The sequence below is a fragment of the Oryzias latipes genome, chromosome 18, assembly GCF_002234675.1.
Source record: "Oryzias latipes chromosome 18, ASM223467v1".
In the NCBI taxonomy this organism is placed as follows: domain Eukaryota; kingdom Metazoa; phylum Chordata; class Actinopteri; order Beloniformes; family Adrianichthyidae; genus Oryzias; species Oryzias latipes.
The window spans coordinates 3092557-3120043 of record NC_019876.2 but is presented as its reverse complement, the minus strand read 5'-3'; the positions used below and the strand labels follow the sequence as shown (position 1 = coordinate 3120043).

The following is a 27487-nucleotide window of genomic DNA, read 5'->3' as shown; positions in this document are numbered from 1 at the left end:
ATTTCTAATGTTCAGGCTGGTACATTACAAATGCAATGTTCCTTTTAAGACTTTTGTCATAGCTCAATGGCCTAGTGGTAGAGTGTCCGCCCTGTGACTGGATTGCTGTGATTTCAAATCCAGGCCAAGTCATACCAAAGACTCTAAAAATGGGACCCAGTGCCTCCCTGCTTGACACTCAGCATAAAGGGTTGGATTGGGGGGTTTAACCACCAAATGGCTCTCAAGCGTGACCACTCCCCCATGGGAGGGGTCAGATGCAGAGAACAAAGCTAATGGGACTTTAACTTAACTTTTGTAGCAGAATTTCAGGTGTTCAGATTGAACCCACTCCTTGGGTTCCACCCTTCCAAATGGAACCCAGCTGTGGGTACTCTCCCCATCAGCACTCTGCTTTGACTGCTAGATGAACCTGCTCCAGTATTCATCACCAGTTCTTTTCAGTTATGCTGCAGTTCTTGGTTTGATGTTATCTAATAACCTGAAATTATATCTAGACCTTCGCTCTCTCATGTACTCACGTTTGCCTTCTTGTCAACATGATGTATCACCACTAGTGTCGGGTCCACTAGTGGTGATACATCATCAACTCTCTCTGTCTGGTTACTCCTGAGCTCCTGACCTCCAGCCACGCCACGACTTTATGCCATGCAGCCGCCACCACCATCCTTCAAGACAAGCACCGCTGGGCCGCTCCAAAAGTGAACTACGCATCGCTACAGAACAGAGGAGTGCTTTACTCCCCTTCTTGGACTGCATCCAGTTCTCACTTCCTCTTCCACTGAGTCTCAAACTCCTCCATTGGGCAATAAATCAGTGACTATTTCGATCCCTGTGTCTGTGATCTTTTGGGGTCCAGCAACCAGGTCTGTTTTCATTCATAGTAAACATGACATATAGCAAATATCAGAAAAAAATGACAACAAAAATCCGAAAAAAATATTGAAAAATCAGAAAATATCAAAGTGAAAAAAAGATGGCATAAATCAGAAATAATAGCCAAAATCAGAAAAGATTATTGCAAAGATTAGATAATATGGCAAAAATCAAAATAGACTCCATCAGAATGCTCCTGTATTTTTTCTCCACCCATCTTCCCATCAATTCTAACCGTCCTCCCTGTCCCTGCTGAAGAAAAGCAGGCCCAAACCACGATGCTGCCACCACCATGTTTGACAGTGGGGATGGTGTGTTCAGCTGTGTTGCTTTTATGCCAAACAGAACATTTAGCATTGTTGCCAGGTTCCGGTCTGTTTCACCTGACCGGAGCTCCTCCTTCCACAAGTTTGGTGTGTCTCCAATGCGGAATAAATTTGCTTGCCCACTATTATAGTTTTTTATTTGTGAAAAAGGTTAGAAATATCCAATAAATTTCGTTACAATTCCTAAATGTTCCTCACTTGTTGTTTATTCCTCACAAAAGATTACAGTTTTATATCTTTATGTGTGAAGCCTGAAAGGTATTTTAGCCGATCGCTGCTAGCTCAATGGAGAAAGTGAGTGTGTGTTAGCCTGGGGGCGGGGCTGGCAGCACAGACTTTTCCTGGAAGGGGCGGTTCCTCACTTTGTGATGTCATAATGTGAGGACACACTCGTTTCCGTGGACCGTGTTACAGCAGCACTCATGGCGAAGGAGAGCCTGGCACCGTCTGGAATGTGGAGCCACGAACCTCTGAGTCCAAAGGGGACAACAGGATGGTGATTGGCTGAGAAGAATGTGGGCCATTTAGCTATTGGTCAGAATGAAGGTCTAAGGGTGAGTGGCATGTAGAGGGAGGGAGCAGCAGCCAAGAGCTCCAGACGGACTGTCGATCTTCCTGATTGGAATTTTTATTTATCACTTTTTGAAAGCGAACTCCACTTTAGAGGATTTACAGATTTAACAGAAAGATTTTAAAAAGACAAATCCAATAGTATTTTAGATTTAAAAAAATGTAACGAAATCAAGCAATCAAATAAAAGTGAATGAAAGGACAGAAAAAAATGATGAAAAAATGATTTAAATGACAAACAAATGAGAATCTTTATATTTAAAAATGTGTCTAAACTTTCCTAACATGAGAAATCTTTTCCATTTACATTTTTTTGTTTTTAGCAAAAAAATATGAATGAACACATTCATGCTTCAACATGATTGTGTTATTGTAAACAAAACTCTTATAGATTAATTGTTATTGATTATTAGATGTCACAAGAACAGGCAGACGGCTGGATCCAAATGCAGCAGGTTTATTAGGTCAGCTAAAGGTCAACGAAGCTAATTCAGGGTCAATAACAGGCATGAGATCATCAGAAGAGAGACGGGGCAGGCAAACAGAAGATCAGATTCAAATATGACACTCGCTAATGAAGGCAGAGTAACACAAACAATACTTCACACTGAGTGAGGCTCAGTGCAGAGCTTAAGTAGACTGTGGTTGATTGATGATTGACAGTCAGGTGTGCGGCATCCAGGAAGTGTGCGCTGGGGTTGCTGGGAGAGGAAGTACTCTGAAGACGGTTCCTGCCGATGACCAGAGGGGGAGCCAGAGTTCTGACTTCTGACATTTGACTTATAGATGTGTTTATGATCATATTTTGCATCCGGATTCTCCGGTTCTTACTATTTATTTTTGTGTTCTCCAATCACTCACAGTTCAGAAGCTGAATGATTGTAGCTCTGACAGCCCAACACCAAGTATTTACTGTTCATTTCAGGTCCTGCAATGATTATGTAATTATTTATTATTTTGGTTTGTCCGGACGCTTCACAGAAGTAGAAAACAGCTTTTTACTGTACATTTGATCAGTTTTATGTTTTGGTTGTGAGTTGTCGTAGTTAATTAGTATAAAAACCCAAGAAAAAGCTTTCCCTTTTTTTTTAACCAAAGATAAAAAATATTGTAGACCATCTACTTGGTCTGCCTATGCTTAAAGGTAGGCGGGGGGCATTTGCAGGACTTGTCTAACTTTGGGTAAGACATGGCGACATTCATTTCTGGAGGACACTTTGTTCCAGGAAAGACGCTGAAGGTTTTTTCCTTCGGATCCTTGTAGAGCTTGTCCATAGCCTCGTTGAGATCGTTCAGACTCTTTGTCGGCAGATATTTGTCTTTGGGCTCATCAGGAACGTTCTCACCCCAGTGCGCACTTGCTAACCACGCCTTTTGGTCATCACTATAGCAACAGAACGCCGACCACATGAGGGAGGGAATGTTGACCCGGTTATTGAGATATTTGTCACCGCTCTGTGCTCCAGTCACCACGTAGCCTTCAGTAACACCATTGCTGTTTTTGCAGAACTTTTCCATGAAACATTTAACGCAGGTCTCCATCTTCTCCCAGCTTCCACCGTTGAACGATTTCACTTGTGGAACAATGTTGGTCAGGGTGAAGGTGGAGTTTTTGGCCGTTGGGGTGGAGCCATAGGAGCGTGGACATAAATGACCTCTGTCATATATTGCACTGCTTTTGTAATCAAAATTTGACGCTTGGTCTTTGTAGGCTCCTTGTTTCTTATAGTCCCTTCTCATGTTCTTGTTAGGAGATTTATTTTCAAGCTGTAAAAGCAGAAAAGTTGACATCTTTATATAAATGGACACACAAAATAACATAAACAGTTCTCCTCCAAAATTCTTGACAAAAGCTCCCTCTAGTGGGAGAAGTCTGAAACACCAAACAGAATTTACTCCTCCAACCTCCGACACCGTTTAAGCTACGGTTACATGTACGACTGCTGCTGTGTGGTGGGGAGGCATCAGCAAATCCTTCCAGATTAGCTGCTGCCGCCCCATTTCTTTGACAGTTGTTGGCGTGGTCAGGAGGGGAAAAGGTCATGACAAAGCTGCGCAGCCACAGGGCGCCCGAATTTGTCGGCCAGCAGGAGATGTGATTTGACGATGTGTAAATGTTTCTGAACAGAAGCTGTCTGTATGTTTTATTTCCTAACTTGTCCCGTCCAACAGCTAAGCAGAGTATAAATTTGTATAAACCCCTTTTGCGTTTGAGGTACAATATTCTTCAAGAAGGGTGTAAAAACTGTGCCCATGCCCATATTTGTGTAAAAGTAAATAGGCAGGTGGGTTGACTGAAAGTGTGCTTTTTGATCACATAGAATGCTTCAGCAGGGGCAGGAGGCCCGGCACCCCACACCCCAGAGCTCGGCAGCCCGGCCAATCCAAGCACCCCGTCAGACAAAGACCTGGAAGCAACCAGCCTCACGCGTTGTAGGTGGCTTCCAAATCCACGATGACAAAATGTCACACCAAGCCTCATCTAAGTGTAGAAGTAAAGAGAAGAAGAAAAAGAAGCCCCTCCCTGCTTGTACAGTGTGAACACTAGAGGCTGAACGCGAGTTTAGCTTGTTCTAGTATTTAAATTCTATGTTGATAAAACGTGTTTTTTATTGAGGTTACCTGAGGTTCAATCATCCAGTTGTTTTTGGGTCTTCCTTCAGGGTTTTGGTCTTGAACAAACCTGATAGCAGAAAACACAGGGATCCTTTCTGTGGTGTCATAAATCGTCAGAAAGGTTCTGGTGTTCCTGTAGGTCTGGCAGATGGGCTTGTATCGGTTCTGGTCCAGGATCTTCCCGTCCTCCAGGATGTTTGGAATTTGAGGAGGACTTTGGTTCAAAAGGAAGTCGGCACAGTTCAAAATGGACCTCACCACTTCAGTTTGTGTGGGCCTGAAAGACGAAAAGAAGAAGAGGAGGAGGAGGAGGAGGAAGGCTGTGCGGGGCAGAAAACACCCCAGAGGCAGAAACATCATCTGTCCAGAGAAGACAAAGAAAGAGGTCACTAATCACCAAAAATGGAACATTTAAAATTAAATAAAATTATGTTTTGAAACAGTTTTTTTTGTTGAAAATAATGCAAAAAAAGTCACAGTTATAAAGAGAACATAAAACAGATAAACTATTATTGGTTTTTGCTAATCCAAAATTAAACCTCGTTCTGCCATTTTCTTGGATTAAAAATAAAACATAGACTAAAAATAATGTCCTGTTGAAATGTTTACCACCAATCTGAATTTAAAATGCTAACAATTGAACTTTACATTGAAAAAAAAGAACATTAAATTCTATAAGAACAAAAAACAGATATAGAGAGACTAAAACAAACCTTCAAACTGAGTTCTGTTCTATCTTTGTTGCTTCACAGATTTCTTCAAATGTTCTGAAAAAAGAGAACTTGGAAACCTTTTATTTGTGACTGTGAAGGAAGTAAAGCAGAAAAAGGAAGTTTCTCAAGAAACTCAGGTGATTTAGATCAGCGGTCCCTAATCTTCACTGTGTCACACACCGGTTTGATGTCAGATTAACTTCTCATGAACCGCTCATTTAAATGTGATGGACTAACACTGTAGCAGGAGGCAGACAGACGTGACATGTCCACGCTAAGCTTTTATTTTGACACGCTAAACATTGTACATCGCACAGGTGTCATCATCCTCTCCCCTTCCCACACTCATGGTGCTAAAAAGAAGTAAACACAACAGGAAGAAATAACTAAGGGTGAAACAACAGAACTGCCAGATGAAAGGACCTGTAGGCAAAAAGAAACACCGTGTTCAACCGTATTTTGACCAAAGCAGGCAAAGGGGATTGTATCCCATAATTCCCTGTGATGCCAGCTCCGACAGTGACCCCTGCAGCCTGTGGAACGCCGACAGCAGACCAAACATTTACGTGACCGACACTACAGTACAACAAAGTAATATGACCTGCATGAAAACTGTGGTATTTTTCTAAACATAGCGATAAACAGGAATTATGACATGAGCAACGTTCTCTCTGCCCGCAACACTGTATTCTTCAGAAAACTTCTAAAACAGAAAAACATGTTTATAGCCCCAATGTGGAAGTGTATTATACTCAATAAAAAATAAATAAAACTGATGATCTTCGTTTATTTTTTTTCTAAAATAATGTAATGTTAATTCAGAAAAAACTATGGTGAAAATCAGAAGATATGATAATGAAAATAAATTATAGCAAAATCAGAAAAAAGCAAAAATCAGAAAGAATGATAGTGAGTGCCCTGAAAAGGGTTTTAACTACGTTAGTTGTGACACTGCCCTCTACTGGTTCTGTGTTGCATCACTGTTAGGGCTGCTGTGGTGCAGAGGCAGAGCAGGCCGGTTCCTGCCTTTCTCGTCCATGTGTTGAAGTGTCCTTGGCCAAGACACTGTTTCATGTTGTTCCTGGTGGTTCCAGGTTAGTGCATCAGTGTGTGAATGAATAAAGTCCTTTAGGCCTCAAAGGAAGGCAGAAAACCAGTATAAACATCCACCAGCGTCTGTTCTGTTGGACTTTCTCGATCAGAAAGTTCTTCATGTCTACAAAGACCCACATGGATGTGGGGGCCCTGATACTTTAAATGAACGACCCTGGGGGGATTTCAGGCTGGCAGCTCAGCGGTGCGTTTATCTGTTTACTCCTCCCCACAGGTGGTTCAGTCCAATTAACTCACCTGTTCCAGGTCCGACTTACAGAACCTGGTGTGTGTTCTACGCCTTCTTCATCCATTTCCACGAGCTCTGCGTTTGTCCCCCCACCACCTGTGAGCTCCGTTAGGGTAATTTTATACCCGGAGTTTTCTATGGAGATCTTTGTTTATTGTATCTGAACGGAGTCTTATGCCAAACTAAGAGAAAAATATGGAAAATAAATTAATCTCTACTGCATGAGTTGTCTGACTGAAATGAGGTCAAAATCTACTTTGGTGCCGTTCTGACCCCCGTAAGGTTCCACAAGATCACACAGAAAATCCCTCCTGCTTTTAGTTTTCAATGCTTTATTAGAAGGTTGTGAAAATGACACAAAACATCAAAAAACATGATCTTTGAGAAAAACAACAGCATCAAAAAAATCTAGACTTTGTGAGGATCTTCAGCAAAAATCTACACATCTGTTCCTCTTTAACAGAACCAGAACCTTGTGATGGAGCGGCTCGTCCGGGTCAGCCGTTCTGCCTGACCTCCTGATCCAACGTTTTCCTGAACTGCTGGCAGTTCTCGGCGGGAAATCAGCTGCTTCACTTCTCCTCTTCATCGGTCGGTTCTACTGAAGCTGGCATCAGCGTGATGTGGCCACCAGAGGCAGCGTGGAGGAGGTCAGCCGTCCTCCAGAGTGTCGGAGAGCATGACGCAGAGTCTGGAGAAGCTGGGCCGGTCCTCGGGTCTCTGTGGACGGAGAACTTTCAGTCATTCAGAACAGAGACAATGATGAGGTTTAGAGGGAACATGAACCTTTCAGTCCAAAATAAAAGTCTGCACGTGTCTAAAGCTTCACTGGGGAGTCGTTTATTTAAAATAAAAATATTCAAACGGATCTAAAGAAGAAGTAATCTGTCACACGGCCAAAGCTTTAGATTCCAGTCACATTTCCCAAAATGCACCAGCTCAGCAACCTAAATGCCGTTTTTCTGCGACATTTGTAATCCTGCGGCGTCAGCCGCATTTTCACAAACCGCATGGCGGCCGCTGAGGTTTTAGGAAAAGGTTCAAATGAAACGGCGACAGGACGATTATTTGACAGTCAGGGTTCATTTGGAGGTCACATGGTGGCAGTCCAGTGACAGGCGGGTGACAGGAAGGCAGCAGCGCCATAATTTACTGATGGAAGGGTCGCCAAGGTCTGACGTTCGGCCAATTTCAGACTGCCGCCCTCCAGACCACCTCCCGCCCCCGTGCCACCATCTGATGGTTAGAAATCGTACGATAGCAATGAGAACACTTCATTAGCTGTTGACATGGGCTGGGCGATGACCAGATGTCTATCTGGAGATCCCACTTGGCACTTGATTAGGACGGCCGCCGTCTGGAGACGTTTACACATCGTCTGATCAGAGATTCTGCCATCCGGTGATCCACCTGCCGCCCGGCTGCCACTCGGCTGCCGCCCGGCTGCCACCCGGCTGCCACCCAGCTGCTACCCGGCTGCCGCCCGGCTGCCACCTGATTTCCTTTTGCTGTAATTCCTGCCTGACGGATGCCAACAATTTTTTTGAAATTTGTTGGGGTGGTCATGAAACATCGAACGGCACAAAATCGCACACATTCGTTGAACAACAGTTACTTTTTAGTCATTTACGCAATGAATGTAATTCCAACAGATTCTGAAGCTGCAGAGTGAGGGAGATAAAGATACAGACACAGCAGTGACAGCAGTCAAACCACAGATACAAACATCTCCTTGTTGGTAAAAAGGCATAAACCTGATCAGGAAGTCAGTCATTGGTTGTTGTCACTTTCTCTTCCTGTTAAGTCTCTGCCGTCTTTGCCTTTTTTTTACGTTTGTGTGATTAGTGCATTTACCTCCTTCCAGCAGAGGTGCATGATCTCATACAGGGTGGGCGTGGCCAACTTGGGCTTGTAGAGGCGGTGTCCCTGCATTACCAGGGTAACGACCTCGTGGTTGAGGTTGTTATCGAACGGCATGCGGCCCTCAGTGAACACCTCCCACATCAACACACCTGGACACAAACAGAGACCCGATTAAAGCTGCGGGACGGAGTTCAGGCCTCAGGCCAGCGTGGTTCTGGAACGCAGCACCGCTGCGTCACCTACCACTTCCTGTCTGACTTTATCTGCAGCCCACATCAGCGTGGGCGAGGAGTCACTTCCTGCTCTTAGCATCATTTTAGTTTAAACACATTTGGGTTTTGGGGTCTTTGCTCTAAAGCAGAGACCATCATTTTCTCGGCTAGGTTCTCCTCAGACCTCCAGGTTTTTCTGAGACCTTCAGGTTCTCCTCAGACCTTCAGGTTCTCCTCAGACCTCCAGGTTTTTCTGAGACCTCCAGGGTCTCTTCAGACCTTCAGGTTCTGCAGACGCAGCAAAAGCGAAACGTGGAAAAGACCAAACCGCGGGAACCTTGCTGTTCTTAAAGAAGGACACATCTAAAGGAGTCCTGGAGCGTTGAAGGGAAGCTATGCGAGGAAAAATGCTAAAGTTGGAGGTTTTCGATTTTTAGACGTTAAGACATTAGCGTAGCAAGCTCCGAAAAGTGTCGTTCCCCTGTTGCCAGCATCGTTTTTACCAGAATATTATAAAAACTGAGTAAATGAATCGTTGGCTGAAGCTGAATCGATCATGATTGTGGGCGTGGTTAATAATAAAAACCGTCAGTAGCCAAGGAAATGCAATAGTTTACTTCTGACGATTCTTCTAAAAACTACAAAGACCTGTTTGTCACCCCCAGACAATTAAGACATGAAATGGTTGCTATGGAGATGAAACAACAGAAAATTTACCATTTGGAAGAAAGGAATGGGCCAAAAGGGAGAGATAAGCGGGTGTGGCAGCCAGTGAGGGGGAGGGTCGCACCTTTAACGCCATTCGCCGCTCTTATTTTTTCTACTTTTCTACAGACAGAATTCCTGTCTCTAAGCTCTTCTTTCGTAACTCTGACTCCACCCAACAGTCTGAAAAAAGGTGATTGGGCGGGACAAAGTAAAGTGAGGGTTCTACTGCGTCCACCTATGGCTCCACCCACCTGAAGGTAAAAAAGACACGCCCATAATGGTTCAAAAACAAGATCCAATCAACTCAAACAGCTGATCTTTGAAACCTTCTGAAACCAGCCTCCAGTGGTCATATGTGGAACTGCATCGTTTTGAAAGAGATGGCGGGGGGGAGGGGCTTAAACAGACTCACCATAGGACCACACGTCCGACTTGCTGCTGTACTTGCAGAAGTTGAAGACTTCCGGCGGTGACCACTTGACTGGAAACCTGGCGCCGGACGAGCTGGTGTACTGGTCGTCCAACACGAACCTGCAGCGTTCAAGAGTCGCCGTCACCCGCCGCCCAGCGAGTCGGTCCGAGAGAGAGAGAGCAGAGAAGGTCTCTTACCGGGTCATGCCGAAGTCTGACACCTTCACCGCCAGGGAGTCGTTCACCAGGCAGTTCCTGGAAGCCTTCAGGGGGAATCGAACATATGTCAGGCATCGCGCAGAGGCCGGCGGGCGTTCTGCGGCGAGGAGCTCACCAGGTCTCTGTGGATGAAGCCGTGGGCCTCCAGGTACTCCATGCCCTCACACACGTCCAGTGAGATGCTCAGCAGGGACCCCAGGCTGAAGCCACCCCGCCCCCGCTGCAGGAAGTGGAGCAGGGAGCCGTGCTCCATGAACTCGGTGACGATGTAGATGGGCTTCTGCTGGCTGCACACGCCGTACAGCTGCACCAGCTTGGGGTGGGACAGTTTCCTGTTGGGACACGCAAAAGACTCCCCAATCTGCTCCCTCACAGACTCCTCTGCTATGAGCGTTCTCCTCACATCATGATCTTGGCCTCCTCGATGAAGTCCTCCTCAGACATGGCCCCCTCCCTGATGAACTTGATGGCCACTTTGTGCTGAGCCCGCCACTTCCCCAGCCGCACCTGTCCGAACTGACCGCAGCCCAGCTCCTTCATGAAGGTCAGCTCGCTCGGGTTGATCTCCCACATTTCTGAGGAGGAGAGGCAGCAGAGGTGAGGGGAGAGCGCCGTACAGACGCCGCGGGGCAGACGCCACGGGGCAGACGCCGCGGGGCAGACGCCGCGGGGCAGACGCCGCGGGGCAGACGCCGCGGGGCAGACGCCGCGGGGCAGACGCCGCGGGGCAGACGCCACGGGGCAGACGCCACGGGGCAGACGCCACGGGGCAGACAGACGCCGCGGGGCAGACGCCGCGGGGTAGACGCCCAAAGAAGACGCCGCGGGGCGGTAACTCACCGTAACTGAAGCCGGCCGTGGACGGAGCAGATTTGTCCGGTTTCCCGACCGGATATCGCAGCCTGGTCACCAGACCTGAAGGAGGCAGAGGAGCGGGGATGAAGGATCAGCTCAGTGGGAAACGTCAAAGCTAATCTGCTGATAGGTCAAAGTTCAGCTCGTTTGACTTTATTTTGTTAACTTTTTCGTTTAACTTGAAGTGTGTTTTCAACGTAGAACCTGCATACGGACTTAAAAAATGTGCGTAGAGATGCAGGAGTTTAAACACGGAAGGCTGAGATAATGTAGGTCCAGTTCCAACTTCATTTCCGGGGGGAGAAGGGCGGTCTGTGGTCCAGCCCGTACGGGGCAGGCGGGTGACCCGCAGGAAGCTTGGGGATCCCGTCGAGAGGAAATGTCCGTGCACGTATTTTCCACGTGTGGACGACAGGCTGCAGTGAACATTTGAAGACCTCCTCCAATGGAAACGGTGCTGTTAAAATGTTCTTTTTCTGACCATGGAGCACATTTACAAAGACTCTTAAGCTTCATTTCTTTGTTCAAATGTCGTAAAAAAAATGCCGTTTAAAATGAAAGACAGTATTTGTGACGCAGAAACGCTGAGCGGGTCAAAACCATCCTGATCCATCCAGATACTTCAGGATCAGCGGATCCATGTGATCCTGGTAACCAGGATCAAAAACTCAGGACTCCTATGATTCATTTCTGTGTCACGAGCAACAGCTCCACATAGAAGTTTCTATGTATATAAAAAAAGATAATTGATTGATTTTAATGAGGTAATTCACCACATCTTCCTGAGGAGACATTTGCTCCACAAAGATAAAAAGGAGATTGCTTTTAGGATTTAGAGTTTGAAGAACTTCATTTGGTCCAAATGATCATACGTTTCCACAGACGTGGTGAAGCGACCCCGGCGCTCCCGTCTGCAGATGGAGCGTAGCTGTGGGAGGGGCGGAGTTACCTGCTGCGTTGTGTTTGTGGTACTCGATCAGCTCCGGGATGGAGTAAAACAGGTGCTTCTCAGCCAGGTAAAACTGGGGGGGTGAAGCCTCCGTCTTCTTAATGTGGTAATGCTTGATGGCTCCGCCGCCGTCTCTGCAGGCAAAAATAAGGAAAAGGATTTCCGATAAGCGACGGATGGTCAGAGAGTCCTCCATCCTGGATTTATCCTCAGATCCCAATCTCCAAGAGACAAAAACCAAAATGACCTCAAACCCCATTAGAAGAAGTAATTTTGCTAATAATAAACTACAGAATTCATAATCAAATGGTGATAAAATTACAAACAAGGTCATCGGAACTACATTTATCCTCAAACGTCAAAAACAGACGATGAGAAAAATGTTTGAAAGTGAAAACAAAAGCAGAATCAAAACGTCGATCGAGTATCAAATAAATGAATAAAGCTTGTTGGTACCCTGCGGGGGCCTTGGTGTACACAGACACCGTGTAGGTTCCCGGGGTGCTGGAGTCTCTCACCATGAAGGCTCCCGCTTTGTCCTGCAGGGGGCGACAAACTCCTGAATTCACAAACTTCAGTTTTACTTCAATGGGGGAAAAAAAGTGTTTTCCTGATGATCCAGAGAGGGAAAACGTGGAACAGGAGACCCACCTCGTTCCTCAGCAGCTCCTCTGCCTTGTTCCTGTTCACCTGTTTACTGTACCAGCTGCAAAAGCCACACAACGATTGAAAACACAAAACTTTATTTAAACCCCAGTGGGAGTACAGATGTGTTTTGTTTGTGGTGCCGCTGAAACAAACCACTTCCTGTTGGCAGCTCAAACTAACGGCTAAAAATAAGCCCAAGGCCCCTCCAAGGATTCTCAGATTAAGATCCTCTGGTCCCATCACTGGGTTCAACAACCCTGCTTTTATTTTTTATAAAATTAATAAAAGGCAAAAATGCTGAAAGCATCTTTCAGTCGGGCCACTTACCCATACTGCACCAGGTTTCCAGATATCTTCTCTGTGACATAGTTACTTGGAATGTAGCCTTCCTCACTGCAAACACACAGTTAGCAAAAAACGTAAGCAAAAAAATTGAAAACCCGCGGAAACATATCTGCTCTCAGGTCACAGGAACAAGTCAAACTAAGTCTGTTGGAAGAAGCAGCAGCCATTTTTTACACAGTAACCCTGAAAACTTCCTGTTCAGTGTTTTAGGAAAAGACAACAAAGACAGACAAGATCAGAAGTTGCTCCCCCTGCTGGTAAAACAGAGTTTTAACTACCAAAAAAAAGGTCCAGTTTGGGTTCAGACCATTTCTTATCATGGTTTCCGGCTTGGACAGATTAGACCTGACAGCAGCAGCCTCAAGCATCTCCATCTCACCTGTCCCTGTACCTTTAGAAAGAGATGACTCATCCGTACCTGTTACTATGTACTTAGGACAGTGCTGACTCTCCGGTCCCTGTTACACTGAATCTTTAGAAAGTGCTGACTCATCCGTACCTGTTACTATGTACTTAAGAAAGTGCTGACTCTCCGGTCCCTGTTACACTGTACCTTTAGAAAGTGCTGACTCATCCGTACCTGTTACTATGTACTTTAGAAAGTGCTGACTCACCCGTCCCTGTTACACTGAATCTTTAGAAAGTGCTGACTCATCCGTACCTGTTACTATGTACTTAAGAAAGTCCTGACTCACCCGTCTGTTACACTGAATCTTTAGAAAGTGCTGACTCATCCGTACCGTTACTATGTACTTAAGAAAGTGCTGACTCACCCGTCCCTGTTACACTGAATCTTTAGAAAGTGCTGACTCACTCGTCCCTGTTACACTGAATCTTTAGAAAGTGCTGACTCATCCGTACCTGTCACTATGTACTTAAGAAAGTTCTGACTCATCTGTACCTATTACTATGTACTTAAGAACGTGCTAACTTCTCCATACCGGTTACATGGTACCTCAGAAATGGCTGTTTCACCTTTACAGTTTAAGTGGTGCTTCAGAAAGTGCTGACTCACCCGTAGTGGTTGCGCGCCTTGAACCAGTTGGCGTCGGACCTCTCCACGATGATGTACTCGTCACCTTTTATCAGACGTAGGTCATGTGGCTCGGTCGCCGGAAAGTCATACAGCGCTACCACCACCTCCTCTTCATCATCATCGTCCTCGTCCACATCTTCATCTTCACCGTCATCGGAAATGGGCACAGGGGGAGGGGGCTGGCGCTCCAGGAGGAAATGAGCTGTTACTTTAGGGTCTCATGATGCATTCATGAGCCTGGTCAATCTGGCTCATGCTGACTTTGCTTACCTTTACAGGAAGTGGAGGAAGAGGCTTCCTTGTAACTGTAAAAGAGGAAGAGATAGGTAGAGGTCAACAGACGGTTTGGACATTTCGGTGACCTCTGACCTCACAGGAGATGCTGTGAGGGGCAAAATCCAACCGCTGAAGGATGAGCGGGATAGAGTCACCTATCATACAGATTTTGACATTTTCACAATAAAAGAGGAAGTTTGGGTTACAAATATCTGACCTGACCTCAAAAGACGGAAGCAGAAACAGCTCAAATGAATTAGATTAAAGTAAAAACAGAAAACCAAAACACGGATTTCTCAGATTTAGATCTTAAATGACGTACTTAAAACATCTGATGTCAAACAGGATTTGATCAGAAATTGTTCTATGGTAGTTTTAGTTTCATTTCACGTGAAACTTTCAGCTGCCTTGAAGTGGATTCACCACAATGACTGTATCTGAGAACTGGACTGAGGGAGTGTGACATTACCCAGAAAAATGCTTTACTTCCAGCAACAAACACATAAAACAACTCAGTCACCATTTTTTTTTGCAATTGTCAAATCGTCATATTGGAACAAGACATCGTCAGTAAGCAATGATTGGTTCTTAGTCAACGTTTCTATGACAACCACTCTCTGGAGTGAGCTTGTTGGAAGCCACACCCCTACCTCCTGAAAGCGGGCTACACAAAATCTAATTCTGATTGGTTGGTTTCTAACTTGAACTACAGAGAAAATATGGTTAAAAACATGTTTAAAAAAAGTATCAGATTCAGAACGGTTCTTCTGACCAATTAAATGACTGAGTAAGAGCTGTTTATTTCTCTATAGAAGACTATGGGATTTTGGCTTCTTTGAACCAGCTAGTACTTCCTGTTTGAAATGCCAGAGGGAAGGGGTCACTCAAACCAGTTCTTCATATACAGTCAATGTGTTTAACTTCAGAGATGATCATCACTTTAGTACGGTTACCAAACACCAGCACCGGATTATACCATTTCATGGACTAGACTCTTTGATCTTTTGGTTTGTGGTTCTCAGAGGCTTTTATTCTTCAATCATTGATTATCTAAAACTAAAGTGACCTTTAATATTTCATCTTGGTTGATTTGGTTGTTGGTTTTGTGTTATAACTTCAGCAGACGCTAAACATAAAAATTGGCCAACATTTATCATAAAATATCAGCGTGTCATCTGTAAAAATTCGACATTGTCCAATTCTGGATTTTCTCGGCAATCTTTCGAATCTCAAAGCTGAAACTTGGCACTGATGCCACATTTTCCAGTAACTAGATCAACAAAATCTGGCCGTCAGGTTCCACCAAAGGTGGTTCTCCTTATTTCACATAAAAAAAACTGGTTGACTGATCCAAACGGTCCCACTGAAGTGCTTTAGTAAACCTAAGAAGCCTTAGGTAAATAAAATGTTGGTCGATTTAGGACAAGATGAAGCTAATAGGAGGCTGAGAATCTGGTCAATTTTTATATTAAAACCTGACTCGCATTCACTCTTAATGCTAACTTAATTTCAAACAGGAGGAGAGTCGCTCATAAATTCTTTAAAGTTAATGTTTTCGTTTCAGTTCCTCTTGTATTCTAACAAACCTCTGAACCTCTGGCTGACTTTGTTATCCTCCCACAAACCCTCTGAGTGTCCCAACGGAACCTAAGGTTGAGCAGAACAACCCATGTTTTTGCAGAATTGTATCGTGGGAGCCTTTCTGACCCCTCTGGCTATTTTTGCTGACTCTGCTTTTAACATATTTCCCAACATTTCTTCCTCATTTCAGGGGCGGTGTCGGTTCTGTGTCTGAAGTGGTTTTGCAAAGTCAGCTGGACTTCAGGGAAAAGTTCATGTCGCGTGAACCAATCAGGACTTCAGCTTGAGTAATGTGTGATCTCTCAACATCCTCCATGTCTTCCATGCATTGACTCAGAATCAGATATCCACATATACAGCCAATGTTTGCATGTAGCAATGAGATTGTTGATGGTACCTCCTTCCCCTTGTGGTGGGGGCTGCGGCTTTATGAACATATTTTAGGACAAAGGTCAAGCAGCAAATTTGACGTGTGAATCACGGTGGGAATGGAAAATTACACCTTTGCCAGCTTCAAGCCAACAACTGCAGCTAGTTTGAGATTTCTCAGCTTCTGTTTTACCAAAAATACTTTAAGGGGTACAGGGATAGAACAGTTGAGAAGCGGTCGGAAGATGGGAGGTTTGGTTCCCGCATTCCCTGTCCATTTGTCAAAGTGTCCTTGGGCAAGACACTGATCTCACATTGCTTGACAGTCAGGCGGAACCGATCATCCCCAGGTCCGCCGCGCATGTCAACAGCCCTTGACGAGTGCCCGCACTGTATATAGTACCCCTTCCAAGGGGTACTATATACAGTATATATATAAGGGGTACTATATACATGTATATATAGTACCCAAGGGGTACTATATATACATGTATTTTTGTTTTGTTTTTTCAAAAGGTGCAGTGCACCTCCACCTGAAGGCCACAAACCACTCGTTAGAGGACAGTGAAGTCCGAATTCTAGCCAGAGAGAAAGGATGGTTCGAGCAAGGAGCGAAAGAAGCCATCTTTGTCAAGAAGGATAAACCTTCTGTTAATAAGAATGGTGGTCTCAGGTTTATTCTTCCATCCATCTACGGCAGTGTTTTGAAACCTAAACAAACCCAACCAGTTCCACCTGGGTCGTGAACAGCTGAAAGAGATGACCAGTTTGGGGAGGGAGTCACTGGCTCCCCAACCCCCAGCTGAGGACAAAGGACTCTTAACCACCCGAAAGCAGGTAGGCTAAGTGGACAACACCATCCAGTTTCAGGTCTGACTCCTCCCCCATGAACAAATATAAACCAGCTAATTCAGAATTGACAAAGCCTCTTGGATAAGAAGTGAAACGTCTTCTAACTTTAAAACTGGTACAGATGACATCCCCTAAACCTACTACTATGATGGAATCAACCTGGATGAATGAGAGTCTTCATAGACATATTTTTTTAAATATGTGGGATTTCTTTGAGTGAAGACTTTGAATAAGCCATTTGGGTTTCTTGCCTCTCACTGCACTGTACTTGATTTCCTTTTCATGAATCTTCATTATGTATTTAATTTAGGCTAAACTAAAACAAGTCGGTCTGAGTCAATGTTTCTATGGCAACCCCTCTCAGTCCAGTTCTCATATACAGTCAGTGTGTGAATGTGTGTGCATGGGTGAATGGGTCTGTGGGCCTTCAATGAAGGGAGAAAAGTGCTATACAAGTATAATTAGATGCCAATATATTGATTCCTATTTTCCTGTCTGTGTTTTTTTTTAATCTGTATCGTCTTCAGAACCAAACACTGCACCTGCACCACTTGCTAGGAGGAGCTGAGCATATCAGACCGTGGTCATGAGTGTTGGTCAAACTGCTCTTACTGTCTCCAAACAGGTTGTACTCCTCGCAGCCCAGGGCCTGTTTTTCCACCTGACGACAGCAGAGCCACGCCCCGTCCAGCCAGAACAGGGGGTGAAACTTCACCAGAACCACCTGGTTGTCCTTGATCTCTGTGAGAACACACAAACACCATCAGACAGAAGAGACCGACGGTTCCTCCCAGCCGTCTGACGACTGCTACTTTGAAATACACAGATTCCAGAGTCAAAATCAACTTTTTTCAGAGAAACAAAAGGTCAAATCTCAGAGTGAGTCACGCGTCAACCAGCTGATAGGCTGCGGGAGAAGTTGGAAGTGTTTTCCGCCTCTAAACGGCGTCAGGGGTGCATGCGAGTTCAGTGGAAAAAGCGGGGGCAGATGTCAAACGTGTGAAAACCAGTGGTGTGTGGTTGGGGGTGTAAAACTGCCTCTCAGGTGCTTCTCTGCCTGTTTTTAGGTGAAGGTGACTGACCGTCTTTCAGGCTCTGGACCCAGATGCTCCTGCTGGACTGACTCGGGGCGAACACATACAGGGTGTTGGTGTCGTACACGATCTGAACACGAACACGTCATTCAGAGGGGCCGGTAGAAAACGTACAGAACAATGACGGGGTGCGCTCGTACCTGGAAGGGGTACTTGTTCTGGCAGGGGATGGTCCCACCTCCGTTCTTGACGATTTCAACGCATCGGATGCGGCTGAGCTCGATCGAGCCTTTTTTGAACTTCTTCTGTTGATGGAAACAACGCATCACAGGACTTCCTCTCTCTGCTGAAACCTGTTTCATCTCTACTGCATGAGAGGATCTGTTATCAAACTTCAGAAACTGTCACTTCCTTCAGCTGTGTCTTGGATTGTAATCTGCTGGAGTGGAGGCGTGTGGGGGACTGAGTTCCCCTCAACTGCACATAAATAGAAACTCAGAGCACTCTATTCTTTGCAATAGAAACATTGGCAAAAGGTCGATCCTCCAAAGGTGCCTGATTTTCGTTTTCAGCTTTCTTTGTTCAGTGGTTACTGTTTGCAGAGAAGGTCCAAGTTGACGTCAACCCAGACTCCCTAAACCACATGTGTCAAACTCAAGACCCGGGGGCCAAATGTGCCCCTCCATGTCATTTTATGTGGCCCTCGAGAGCATAAAAATTTTTAACTTCCTAAAACAAAAAATAAAATTGTATTTATTCATATCTAGGGGGAATCGGACTTGAAATATCGAATTGGGCAGCTATACTTTAGGACTTAAACACTGTCCGTATAACCCAACCTGACAGAATCAAATGTAAAAGGATTTATGCTAGAGTAACAAGCAAACTTTTATTTTTTCTATGCAACTAGAATTGTGACTTTAAAAAGTTATAGTAAATAAATAAAGAGGTATTTAACATTAAGAAGTAGTTATGTTTATTTTTCATTACATTTAATTACATGTGTAAGTTATATCTGGTCCTTTAAGGACAGCCACTATGCTGTTGTGGCCCTCAGTGAAAATGAGTTGGACCCCCCTGCCTTAAAGCCTCGTTTCCACTGAGCAGTCCAGTACGGTACAGTCCGGTTTAGAATGGTCCAGGTAGTTCAAAGTTGGACTGTCATGGCTCATGCACAGTGTAGACCATTAAAATAGCTTGGCACCATCGTAGTACAACTACAGCACTACTACTATCAAAAACAACCATGAGGATCATCCAGCAGCTCTTTTTCCTGTTCAGCTTTTGGTTCTTCGTATAAACAACCCATTAGATGCTGTTTGAGAGAAGATTGCAGGCCGCGAAAAGGAATGCGCTGGCACTGGTTTGGCCCTTTCTTTTGTCGTAATAACCTTTAGCCAATCGACAGGTTTCATCGTCTGACGACAGAAGCTCCGCCCCAACTGGTCTGTTCCAGATTTCTATGGACCTACAACCAACGGGGGCCCAAAAATGGTTTGGTCCAACTTAATGGGTCCATGTTTTAATGAGCCGTACAGGACCCTACCGTGGAAAAGAGGCGTAATTTTCCTAGTTAGTGTTGGTTAAATTCTAGTTCCATCTATTGGTTCAATCTCTATGTACAGCTGGTTCCATGCACAACATTATGTACCCCGGTTAGATCACACTCTTTGACATACCACAACTCTTCAAATGTCTTCACAATCAATGTGTTTTAGATGCTTCTGACGAACCAAAAGGTTAAATATTCATGTAATTCGTAATGTTTGATTTAAATGGGATTTGAAAGAAACCCCAAACTGAGAGGATATTCTTCTTAAAAGCTACTATGTGAAGGTCAAAAGAACAGACAGGACCTCCGGCTTGCCGTCGTAGTACGTCAGCTTGTTCTTGGTGAGGACGAACAGCCGTTCCTTGTAGTTGAGAGGTGAAGTTATTTTCTTCTGCTGTGAACGCTTGATCAGCCTCTCCTCCAGAATCGGCTCAACACTCATTCTGGATCCATCCACAGCGCCTGCCCATCCGTCGAAGTCGTTATTCCACAGGACAGGCCTGATCTGTGGAAAAAAGGAGGAGCTTCAGCAGCACACCTGGGATTTCTAGCAGAGGTCTCTTGAAGTTGGTGTCAGATTTTTTTGGCTTCCAGTTTGACTTTTGAGGGAAAAGCTCGTCTTTATCGTCTGTCAAATACCTGCAGTTGGTTTAAATTTTCTTTGTAGACTAGATTATTTGTAATAATGGGCTATACATTTTCCCTTAACTTTACCCTTTACCATCAAAGTGAAGGCTAAGAATCGGACGCCAACTTAAGCCTTGACAGTGGCAATTTCAAAATAAAGTAATAAACAAAATTACAACTTCTTTAGCAGGATCCATGTAATTTTAGAGTTGGTTGCTAATACCATCTTAATAATAATAAGATAGTATGCAGAACGAGTCTGGTGTTTGGAAACAAATGTAGTATTTAGAGTAAAGACTCCTGGTTTTTGTCTGTTAAATGTAACTTTCTTTCATTTTGAATTCAAAGTCTCTTCTCTGTTTGCTCACTGATTCTTTTCTGTAAATAGACACTTTTCAAAGACATTTGTTTTTTATTTACTTAGCTAGCTTGGTAGTTTTAACTTAGCAATACTGTTATTGGTTGGAGAAGCCGGTTTAAGAAGGTAACGGATGTCCTTAAGACTCGTGACCGAAGAGAGCGGCTTGACGAGTTAAGAGTAAAAATAGAATCCAGTAGTTTTACTAAATGAAATGGAAATGATCTGTTACTATTTTTCTCTGTGGCCCTGCTGGGTACCAAGTGACCCGCGGACCAGTCCTCTGAAGGTTAACAGAAAAAAATAACGAGGTGTAGCAGACCAACGTCAATGAAACATTGGAATGCCAATGCTAACGTTAAGATGTATATGCTAAAATGAACCCAGCTGATGCTAAAGTTAGCATGCTAACACAGATGTAGGCAAGCTTATAGTAGATAGTAAATGAGGTATACTTTTTTAGCACTTTACCTTCCTTGAAGATCCTAAGTAGGGCTCGGTATTACCAATGATTTCCAGAATCAACTCAATTTGATTTAGAATTATACGGTTTACACATTGAGACCTATTTGTATAGAAATGGAATAATAATCTATATATCGATTCGATAATCTATATCAATTTTGCAATATATCGCAATAAAAAGGCATTCCGGATGATATTTAATTATCTATGAGCGTCCTTCAGCGTTTGACTCTTGTTTTTCACTTAGACCTGCGACCGCTACTTAGCAGCACCGCCTACGCCTCTTTAAGCAAGATCTAAGTGAGCAGAATGCTTTATCATAGTATGCTTTTTAAAACCATTGTGGCCTTGTGGTAGAGTGTGTGCCCTGTGACTGGTAGGTCGTGAGGTCAAATCCAGGCAGAGTAATACTAAAGATTTGAAAAAATAGGACCCCTGTTTGACACTCAAAGGGTTGGGGGGGGGGGGTCCTGAGCGCCTGTATCTGCGGCTCACCGCTCCACCAGGAGATGGGTCAAATGTAGAGAACAAATGTCCCACACCTAGGTGTGAGACATTAGGACTTTAGGACTGATGTAGCCACACTGATGCTACAGTTAGCATGCTAACGCAAAAGTAGGCAAGTCGATGCTACAGTTGGTATGCTAGTGCACATGTGGGCAGGTTGACGGTAAGTCTGCATGCTAACGCAAAAGTTAGCATGTTTACTGAAGAGTCTAGAGCAGACTTTGGTTTCATTACAGAGCTAAAGTAAGGACACAAACACTGATGCAGGTGAAGAGTTTCATCACAGGAAACACAGCTAAAACAAGTTTTTCAGAACTCCATAGAATGATCCGTTTGGCGGCAGCGCCTGTTGGTCTAGCATGACACCTCTGTGTTTATAAATCTATCTATCTATCTATCTATCTATCTATCTATCTATCTATCTATCTATCTATCTATCTATCTATCTATCTATCTATCTATCTATCTATCTATCCAGGCTGTGTCCCACCAAAGTGGGGTAGCCTAGACAGGGCACCCATTCTTACCGCCCTCCTTCTCTTCCCCAAACCCTCCTCATTCAGTGTGTGCGAGTATATTTGTCTTTATGAACAAATTCACTGTTGTCCTGTTTAAATTTTATTTTAGAAAGAAAAACGATTTTTATTAGGTTTAAATGTTAGAATCTTGGATTTTATGAACAAAACATTCAGGTTGTTTCAATTTAAGGCATTTGTGAAAAATAATGGTGTTTCTGGAAACATTTGGAGTTTGATATTTTAACATCTTGTACCTAAAAAAAAAGTCCCAAACTGCCATTGATTGGTCGAGTTCTGCTAGTTTACCATCCTAAAAAAACTTACATTGCTGTTCAATAAAACGACTCAAGTGCTGTTCTGGGTTCAAGGTTCAACCTAGACTTGAGACCGTCAGAGACTCAAATAACCACACCGAGAGTTAACTCTAGGAAAGAAACCGAAAATAGAAAATCCAGACGTGAGCAAGAGCAAAGTACAAGACGGGATTCAAACCTGAATCTGATGAGACTCAGTGGAGACTGGTGAGATCCAAAGCAAACGGCACGGTTCTGCTCTGAGGATCCGCCGTCTGAACTGCTAATAATGGAGCGTTAGTTTCTGACAAACCTTCGCTGCGAACAGCAACTTCCTGACTGAAGCTTTAAATAGACCACAGCAAAGAGAGAGTGTCAGACGCCTGCACAGCGTTCCAAGTGACTCCTGGCCTCATCAGCACTTCTGAACCCCATCTGTAAAAAATGGAACATTTCCCTCTCATGAAACAAACACCCGCGTCTAAAGCCAGAGTCACAACTGCCCTAAAAATGGTCACACCTGTATGGTAACACAGGTGGTCCTCAGGTATATCGTGGACCGCTCAGTGAACCCGTAGAGCAAAAATCCTCCCATACATTTTTACTATGTGCACGCTGCACCAACATGTCATCGTGAACAGCAGGGATGAAGTAGGTGAGACGCAGCTGTGTTTTGTTTTATAACCTCCACTAATCCTGTGGCTGTGTGAGGAGCCCACATGTGCACACCTATCACCTGTTGTGATATGTGTGCGCTCCCTACGTTGGACCATCAGTATAGTTTGTGTGATCACATGACTGACACGCACCACGTGCACACGCCGTGCATGCAGCATTAGCGTGTGGCCAGTACTCGCATCTTACCAGTACCCAGAGTGTGATGTAAGGCCACCGTACCACAGCCTCATCTGTACATCATAAGTGCGTGTCACTTCCATTAGTCGTAAGAATACTTCATGATACATTTACCACATGCACAACAATGGTATGTTCCATTTTCATGACGTCACTTGAGGTGGTCGCTCGGGTCTCAAAGGAACTACAGGTACACCTGCCGCTCCTCTCTGCGACCCTCCACGGACCGGACAACCCAAAAACTCAAAGTACCGGGTCAGTCCCCCGTCCGGTTCAGTCTTTCTCCAGGTTTCCGCTCCTTCCACAGATGTTCTTCAGGGTTTAGGTCCGGCCTCTGTGGAAGGAGCTGAGACCGAATCGCGTCTTCCACCATTGAACTGAATGGTGGGGAAAGTGGCATCCCGACGGCACAACAGTGTGTTTAAGTCTCTAACGGCTGCTGTGCTCAATTTAACAGGCATTTATTATTGTTTATTACGTCACACCAGCCATAACCGAGAGCTTTTTCTTCCCTGTTACTTTCCTTTTAAAACATTTTCGAAGAGCATTTTTTTCAGAATTTTCTGTTTGTTTTTGGTTGTTTTGCATAAACACACGTTTTAAATCGAACCGAAACAAAAGTGTGACTCAGAAATGGAGGTTTGAACCGAAATGTGGGGAAAGTGAATGGATGCATCCCTAAGACACACACACACACACACACCCACACACACACACGCACACACCCACGCACACACACACACACACACACACACACACACAAATGCACGCACACATACACTCAGAAGCGAGTGTGAAACCTTTTGGAAACCAGCCGGTGAGGATGTTCTCCTTTGTGGTTCTTTGGGACATTTCTGGTCACCAGATGAACCGATCCGACTCCACAAATGTTTCTCTCACATTTCTTACAACAAACTGCTTGAAATGGACCATTTTAGCTCTCCAAGTCTATTTTATTTACCTTCATCTTTTTAAGTATTTATGAATAACACTTAAACTGAGCTGCAGACCCCGGTTTTACATCTGTTATTCTCCCAAAAATACTGTCATGTGACACAAAACAAATGCCGTTTGAAGCTAAAAGACTCCATTCAATAGAAACAAAACTGCCAAGAAATGTAACAGGAATGAAGAGCAGAACGGCTTCATGAAGCATCAATGACTGGAAGCCACGCGTCACTTTTCTGCAAATCTTTGGCTGCAAAGTGCAAGTCTCTAGAAAAACCCGACTCCACAGGCCTCAGCATCTGAATGTCCAGACCAGCCAAACAGAACCAGAAAAAGTCTCGTCAAGAGTTGGAAAGTGAAGCCGGCAGCGCAGAGGGAGAAGGATTTACTGAAAACACATCTCTGACCACATGAATGCACAAACCCAAGTCTACGTCAATCAAAGTCCAGAGGTCGAGATAACAGAGACCTTTAAAGCCATAAGGATATAAGACAAAGAACGGACATCCACAGAAACATGGACTGCAGAGTCATGGTTGCAATTTTTACTCTGCATTCTCATTGGTCAATTCCAGCAGCTACAACAACGATAAAAGTTTGGCAGAAGAAAAAAAGGCCACAGGAAGAGGCAGCAGCACATCTGTCGCCTCAAACCTTAGCCCCTGCGTGTCAACTGAGCAGCTGCAGTCAGAACCTGCAGCTCCTGCAGTCAGAACCTACAGTTGCTGCAGTCAGATTTGGCCGCTGCTGCCAAATTCTGCAGACACTGTTGCAGGAGCAGCTGCTGTCTGCACTGCTGTAGTCAAACTCTGCAGCTGCTGTATGTAGCTGCAGACAGATCACACAGTTGAAGCTGCAGACACATTCTGCAGTCACAGACTGATTCTGCAATCACAGTTGCAGACAGATTCTGCAGCCGCGGTTGCCTGGGCTGCATACTCATAAAGTATGAGACAGCAGGCACGTCTACAAATCTTATGCCCATTTAGACTTTGGACTTCCAGTTACTTTTTCCTTCCCATAACCATATTACCCACAATCCCACTGTCCCCTCTTTGACCCCGATCGCTTTCAAGTTCGGCTGGGAATTTTCTGCATTGAGCCAAAATATGAGCCTGCATTTTCTTTAAAAGAAAACCTACCATTTCAAATTCCTTTCAAAGTGTTAGGATGAAATCAATCAAAGTCTAAACTGTCAGATTAGTTTTGTTTTAAAATCCTAAATATGACTCACCGTTTGGGGGAAAACTTCCTCCAGTTGAATAAAATGTGTAAACAGACTAAAACTTTCAATCGTAACTCTTCAGGAAGAGAAAAGTCTTGATTCAAAAATATAGATTTCATGCTTTCTTGTCTCGTTTCCGACGACACCCAAATGCGGCAGAGGGGCGCTCCCGACACGCGTGAACGCGCACCATAAGACACCTGCATCTGATTGATAAAAGCGATTAAAAGTGAAAACAAAAACTATTTACAATTTATGAACGTCAAAGTCACTCCGGTTCAGATTTTATTCAGCCCGCATTCTGATGACGTCACTGCAAAAAGTTTAATTAATGTACCGCAACCCCCCTCCCTCCCCCCACCACAGTCCAGATGAAACCCGGTCTACAGGAAGGTCCGCGCGGCCTCCTGCGCCTTAACCCGAACTGACTCACCGGAACCGAGCCTTACCTCCGGGCGTCATCCTCGGTCTGCACCCCCATCCGAGAATCACGGGAGCTGGATTCAGGAAATGAAGGGGAGGGCAGTGGAGGGGGCGGGCGCGCGCTCGCTCAAACTTCCTCGTGCCGCGGAGCCAGAGGCCGGCGGGACTCGGATCACTGATTATTCAAATCAGACGGAGAGCGCCGCGCGGTATCAGGTCACGTGCGCACATGATCAGTAACGGAACTAGAATCCTCCAACCTTTGAAATGAGAAGAAAGTTCAAACATTTTCCATCTCTTTGATCTAATCATGAATTGTAGAAATACTTTGCTCCTCCTAACTCGACCATCTGCGTTTGAGGCCGCATTTAGCTGTATGTCTATTTGATCCACCCTGTGTGTTGTGTGTTTTATTTTAGTGACTTTTTGTGTGTTTGTTTCTTTGTGATTCATGCAGATCCTGAATGGAGAAAAACAAAAAGATCCGTTCAGCCACCGCTCCCTTAAAAATAAAATCTTTATTTATTCAAGAAAAGTAGAAATACTTCACCAAAACTTCACACATCAGTACTTTAGAGCGGAGTCCACCATCCTGAACCGAGGATGGATTCATGCCGTGTCAGGTCCTGCTATAAAGTCTGGTATTATTGGATGTCATTTTAGTGTGATCACAAGAATCCCTCATGTTGTTTTCAAATGGTGTATCTTTTATGTTCAACCGTCTGCCGTTATGACCAGTGACTGACGTTTTATTCTGAAAATTAAAGCCTGAATGTTTTTGCAAAACTATTTCAGTGATGAAAGCATCCTGCAGTTACACAGTTGTACCAGGTGGAGGCGCTGCAGGCACTGTGAAAACATTCTTACTGCAATAGCAAATGCAAAAATCATTGCTAAAAGTTAGAAACAGATTTTGTTTTAACTGCAGTTCAAGGCGTGAATGAAGTCTCGACCATTTAAACGTTCAGTGTTTTTATGATTCAGTATTTTCTGAAAAACAAATGTCTTGAATTATAACCATTTTCGATCATTTAAACACTCAGTTAAAATGATGTTGACTTTATTCCTTAGAGTCACTTTCTTTGGGAGCATCAACCAACACTTGATGTCTTTGAAATAGATGTAAATAATGAAACGGTCTTGGAGTTGCATGTTGCTGCCAGCTGAAAGTCCTGCAACGATCCTGGTATCTACAGTGGAGGACAGACACTCTCCTGGTCTGGCTTCAGCTGAAACGCTGAAGGAAACACCAGGAGAAGACGTCATTGATCCGTCCAGACAAACTGGGTTTGGGTCAGGCGGGCTCCAGAAGGTGGAAAAACACCTGTAAACACCTGGAGCAGGGGAAGGCAGGGAAAACGGGCAGGTGCATCTCAAGGACCAGGATTCTGCAGCCATGGGCTCTCATTGTGAAGCTCTTCAAAGAGCGTGACAACACCGATGCTGTAAAAGAAGGCCAACTGTTGCCGGAACCATTGACTGTTTATTAGAACTGGACTGAGTTCGGTTTTATTAGCACCTTAGACATGTAGGGCCCTTGGTAGGGGGGGGTGATGGGACATCACTGTGAGTAATCAGGAGATATCCCCTCAGTGCCCTACCCGCCAATTTTAGCTGCACCCCATTAGTACATACACCCTTTACCCCTCAAAATATACACGCCAACACAAACACACATACATGCACGCACACACCCTCACACACACATGGACCATCTGTCCCCTTCCCCATCCCTGGTAGGGGGTACTGGGCCCTTGGCAACGGCGGCTGTGTCCCCTGGTTGCTGGTTTCCTGGGCCCGGCGGCCCTCTCTCCACACAGGGAGAGGGATCCCTGAGCTTTCTGGGAAGACCAAGAGCCGGGGATCACATCACATCTGAGCTGGTGGATTAACCCCCCAATCCAACCCCTTAATG

General features: G+C 44.6%; 2 protein-coding genes across 7 annotated transcripts in view; both read right to left on the bottom strand.

The window, feature by feature from the left end:
• Positions 1 to 2209: 2209 nt before the first annotated feature.
• LOC105356328 lies at positions 2210 to 5357 on the bottom strand. The gene is made up of 3 exons (XM_011487230.3): positions 5102 to 5357; positions 4395 to 4748; positions 2210 to 3539 (listed from the first exon to the last, which is right to left on the bottom strand). The coding sequence occupies exons 2-3, from the start codon at positions 4746 to 4748 to the stop codon at positions 2892 to 2894; spliced, it is 1002 nt and encodes a 333-aa protein (XP_011485532.1). The 5' UTR covers positions 5102 to 5357; the 3' UTR covers positions 2210 to 2891.
• Positions 5358 to 6755: 1398 nt separating this feature from the next.
• Positions 6756 to 27487, bottom strand: part of LOC101170709 (tyrosine-protein kinase Tec) — a 39440-nt gene continuing 18708 nt past the window's right edge. For 2 of the 6 annotated variants that reach the window (XM_023966087.1, XM_023966090.1), the window contains 17 exons: positions 19658 to 19858; positions 18002 to 18106; positions 17850 to 17931; positions 17380 to 17508; positions 13960 to 13994; positions 13669 to 13874; positions 12636 to 12701; positions 12312 to 12366; positions 12117 to 12199; positions 11661 to 11794; positions 10697 to 10771; positions 10260 to 10431; positions 9972 to 10188; positions 9836 to 9900; positions 9639 to 9757; positions 8298 to 8455; positions 6756 to 7163 (listed from right to left, as the gene is read on the bottom strand). In XM_023966087.1, coding sequence (XP_023821855.1) covers positions 7095 to 7163; positions 8298 to 8455; positions 9639 to 9757; positions 9836 to 9900; positions 9972 to 10188; positions 10260 to 10431; positions 10697 to 10771; positions 11661 to 11794; positions 12117 to 12199; positions 12312 to 12366; positions 12636 to 12701; positions 13669 to 13874; positions 13960 to 13994; positions 17380 to 17508; positions 17850 to 17931; positions 18002 to 18106; positions 19658 to 19795 — 1908 coding nt within the window. In that variant the 5' untranslated portion in view covers positions 19796 to 19858 and the 3' untranslated portion in view covers positions 6756 to 7094. Of the gene's footprint in view, positions 7164 to 8297; positions 8456 to 9638; positions 9758 to 9835; positions 9901 to 9971; positions 10189 to 10259; positions 10432 to 10696; positions 10772 to 11660; positions 11795 to 12116; positions 12200 to 12311; positions 12367 to 12635; positions 12702 to 13668; positions 13875 to 13959; positions 13995 to 17379; positions 17509 to 17849; positions 17932 to 18001; positions 18107 to 19657; positions 19859 to 22320; positions 22557 to 25158; positions 25394 to 25582; positions 25721 to 27487 lie in introns of those variants that run through there. The other 4 variants (XM_023966088.1, XM_023966091.1, XM_023966092.1 and 1 more) reach the window with 4 other exon arrangements.

Coding starts and splice junctions, on each gene's coding strand:
- LOC105356328 (XM_011487230.3), bottom strand. CDS start 4,748: ATGATGTTTCTGCCTCTGGGGTGTTTTCTGCCCCGCACAGCCTTCCTC. Junction 3,540..4,394: donor ACTGGATGATTGAACCTCAG/GTAACCTCAATA, acceptor CTGCTTTTACAG/CTTGAAAATAAATCTCCTAA.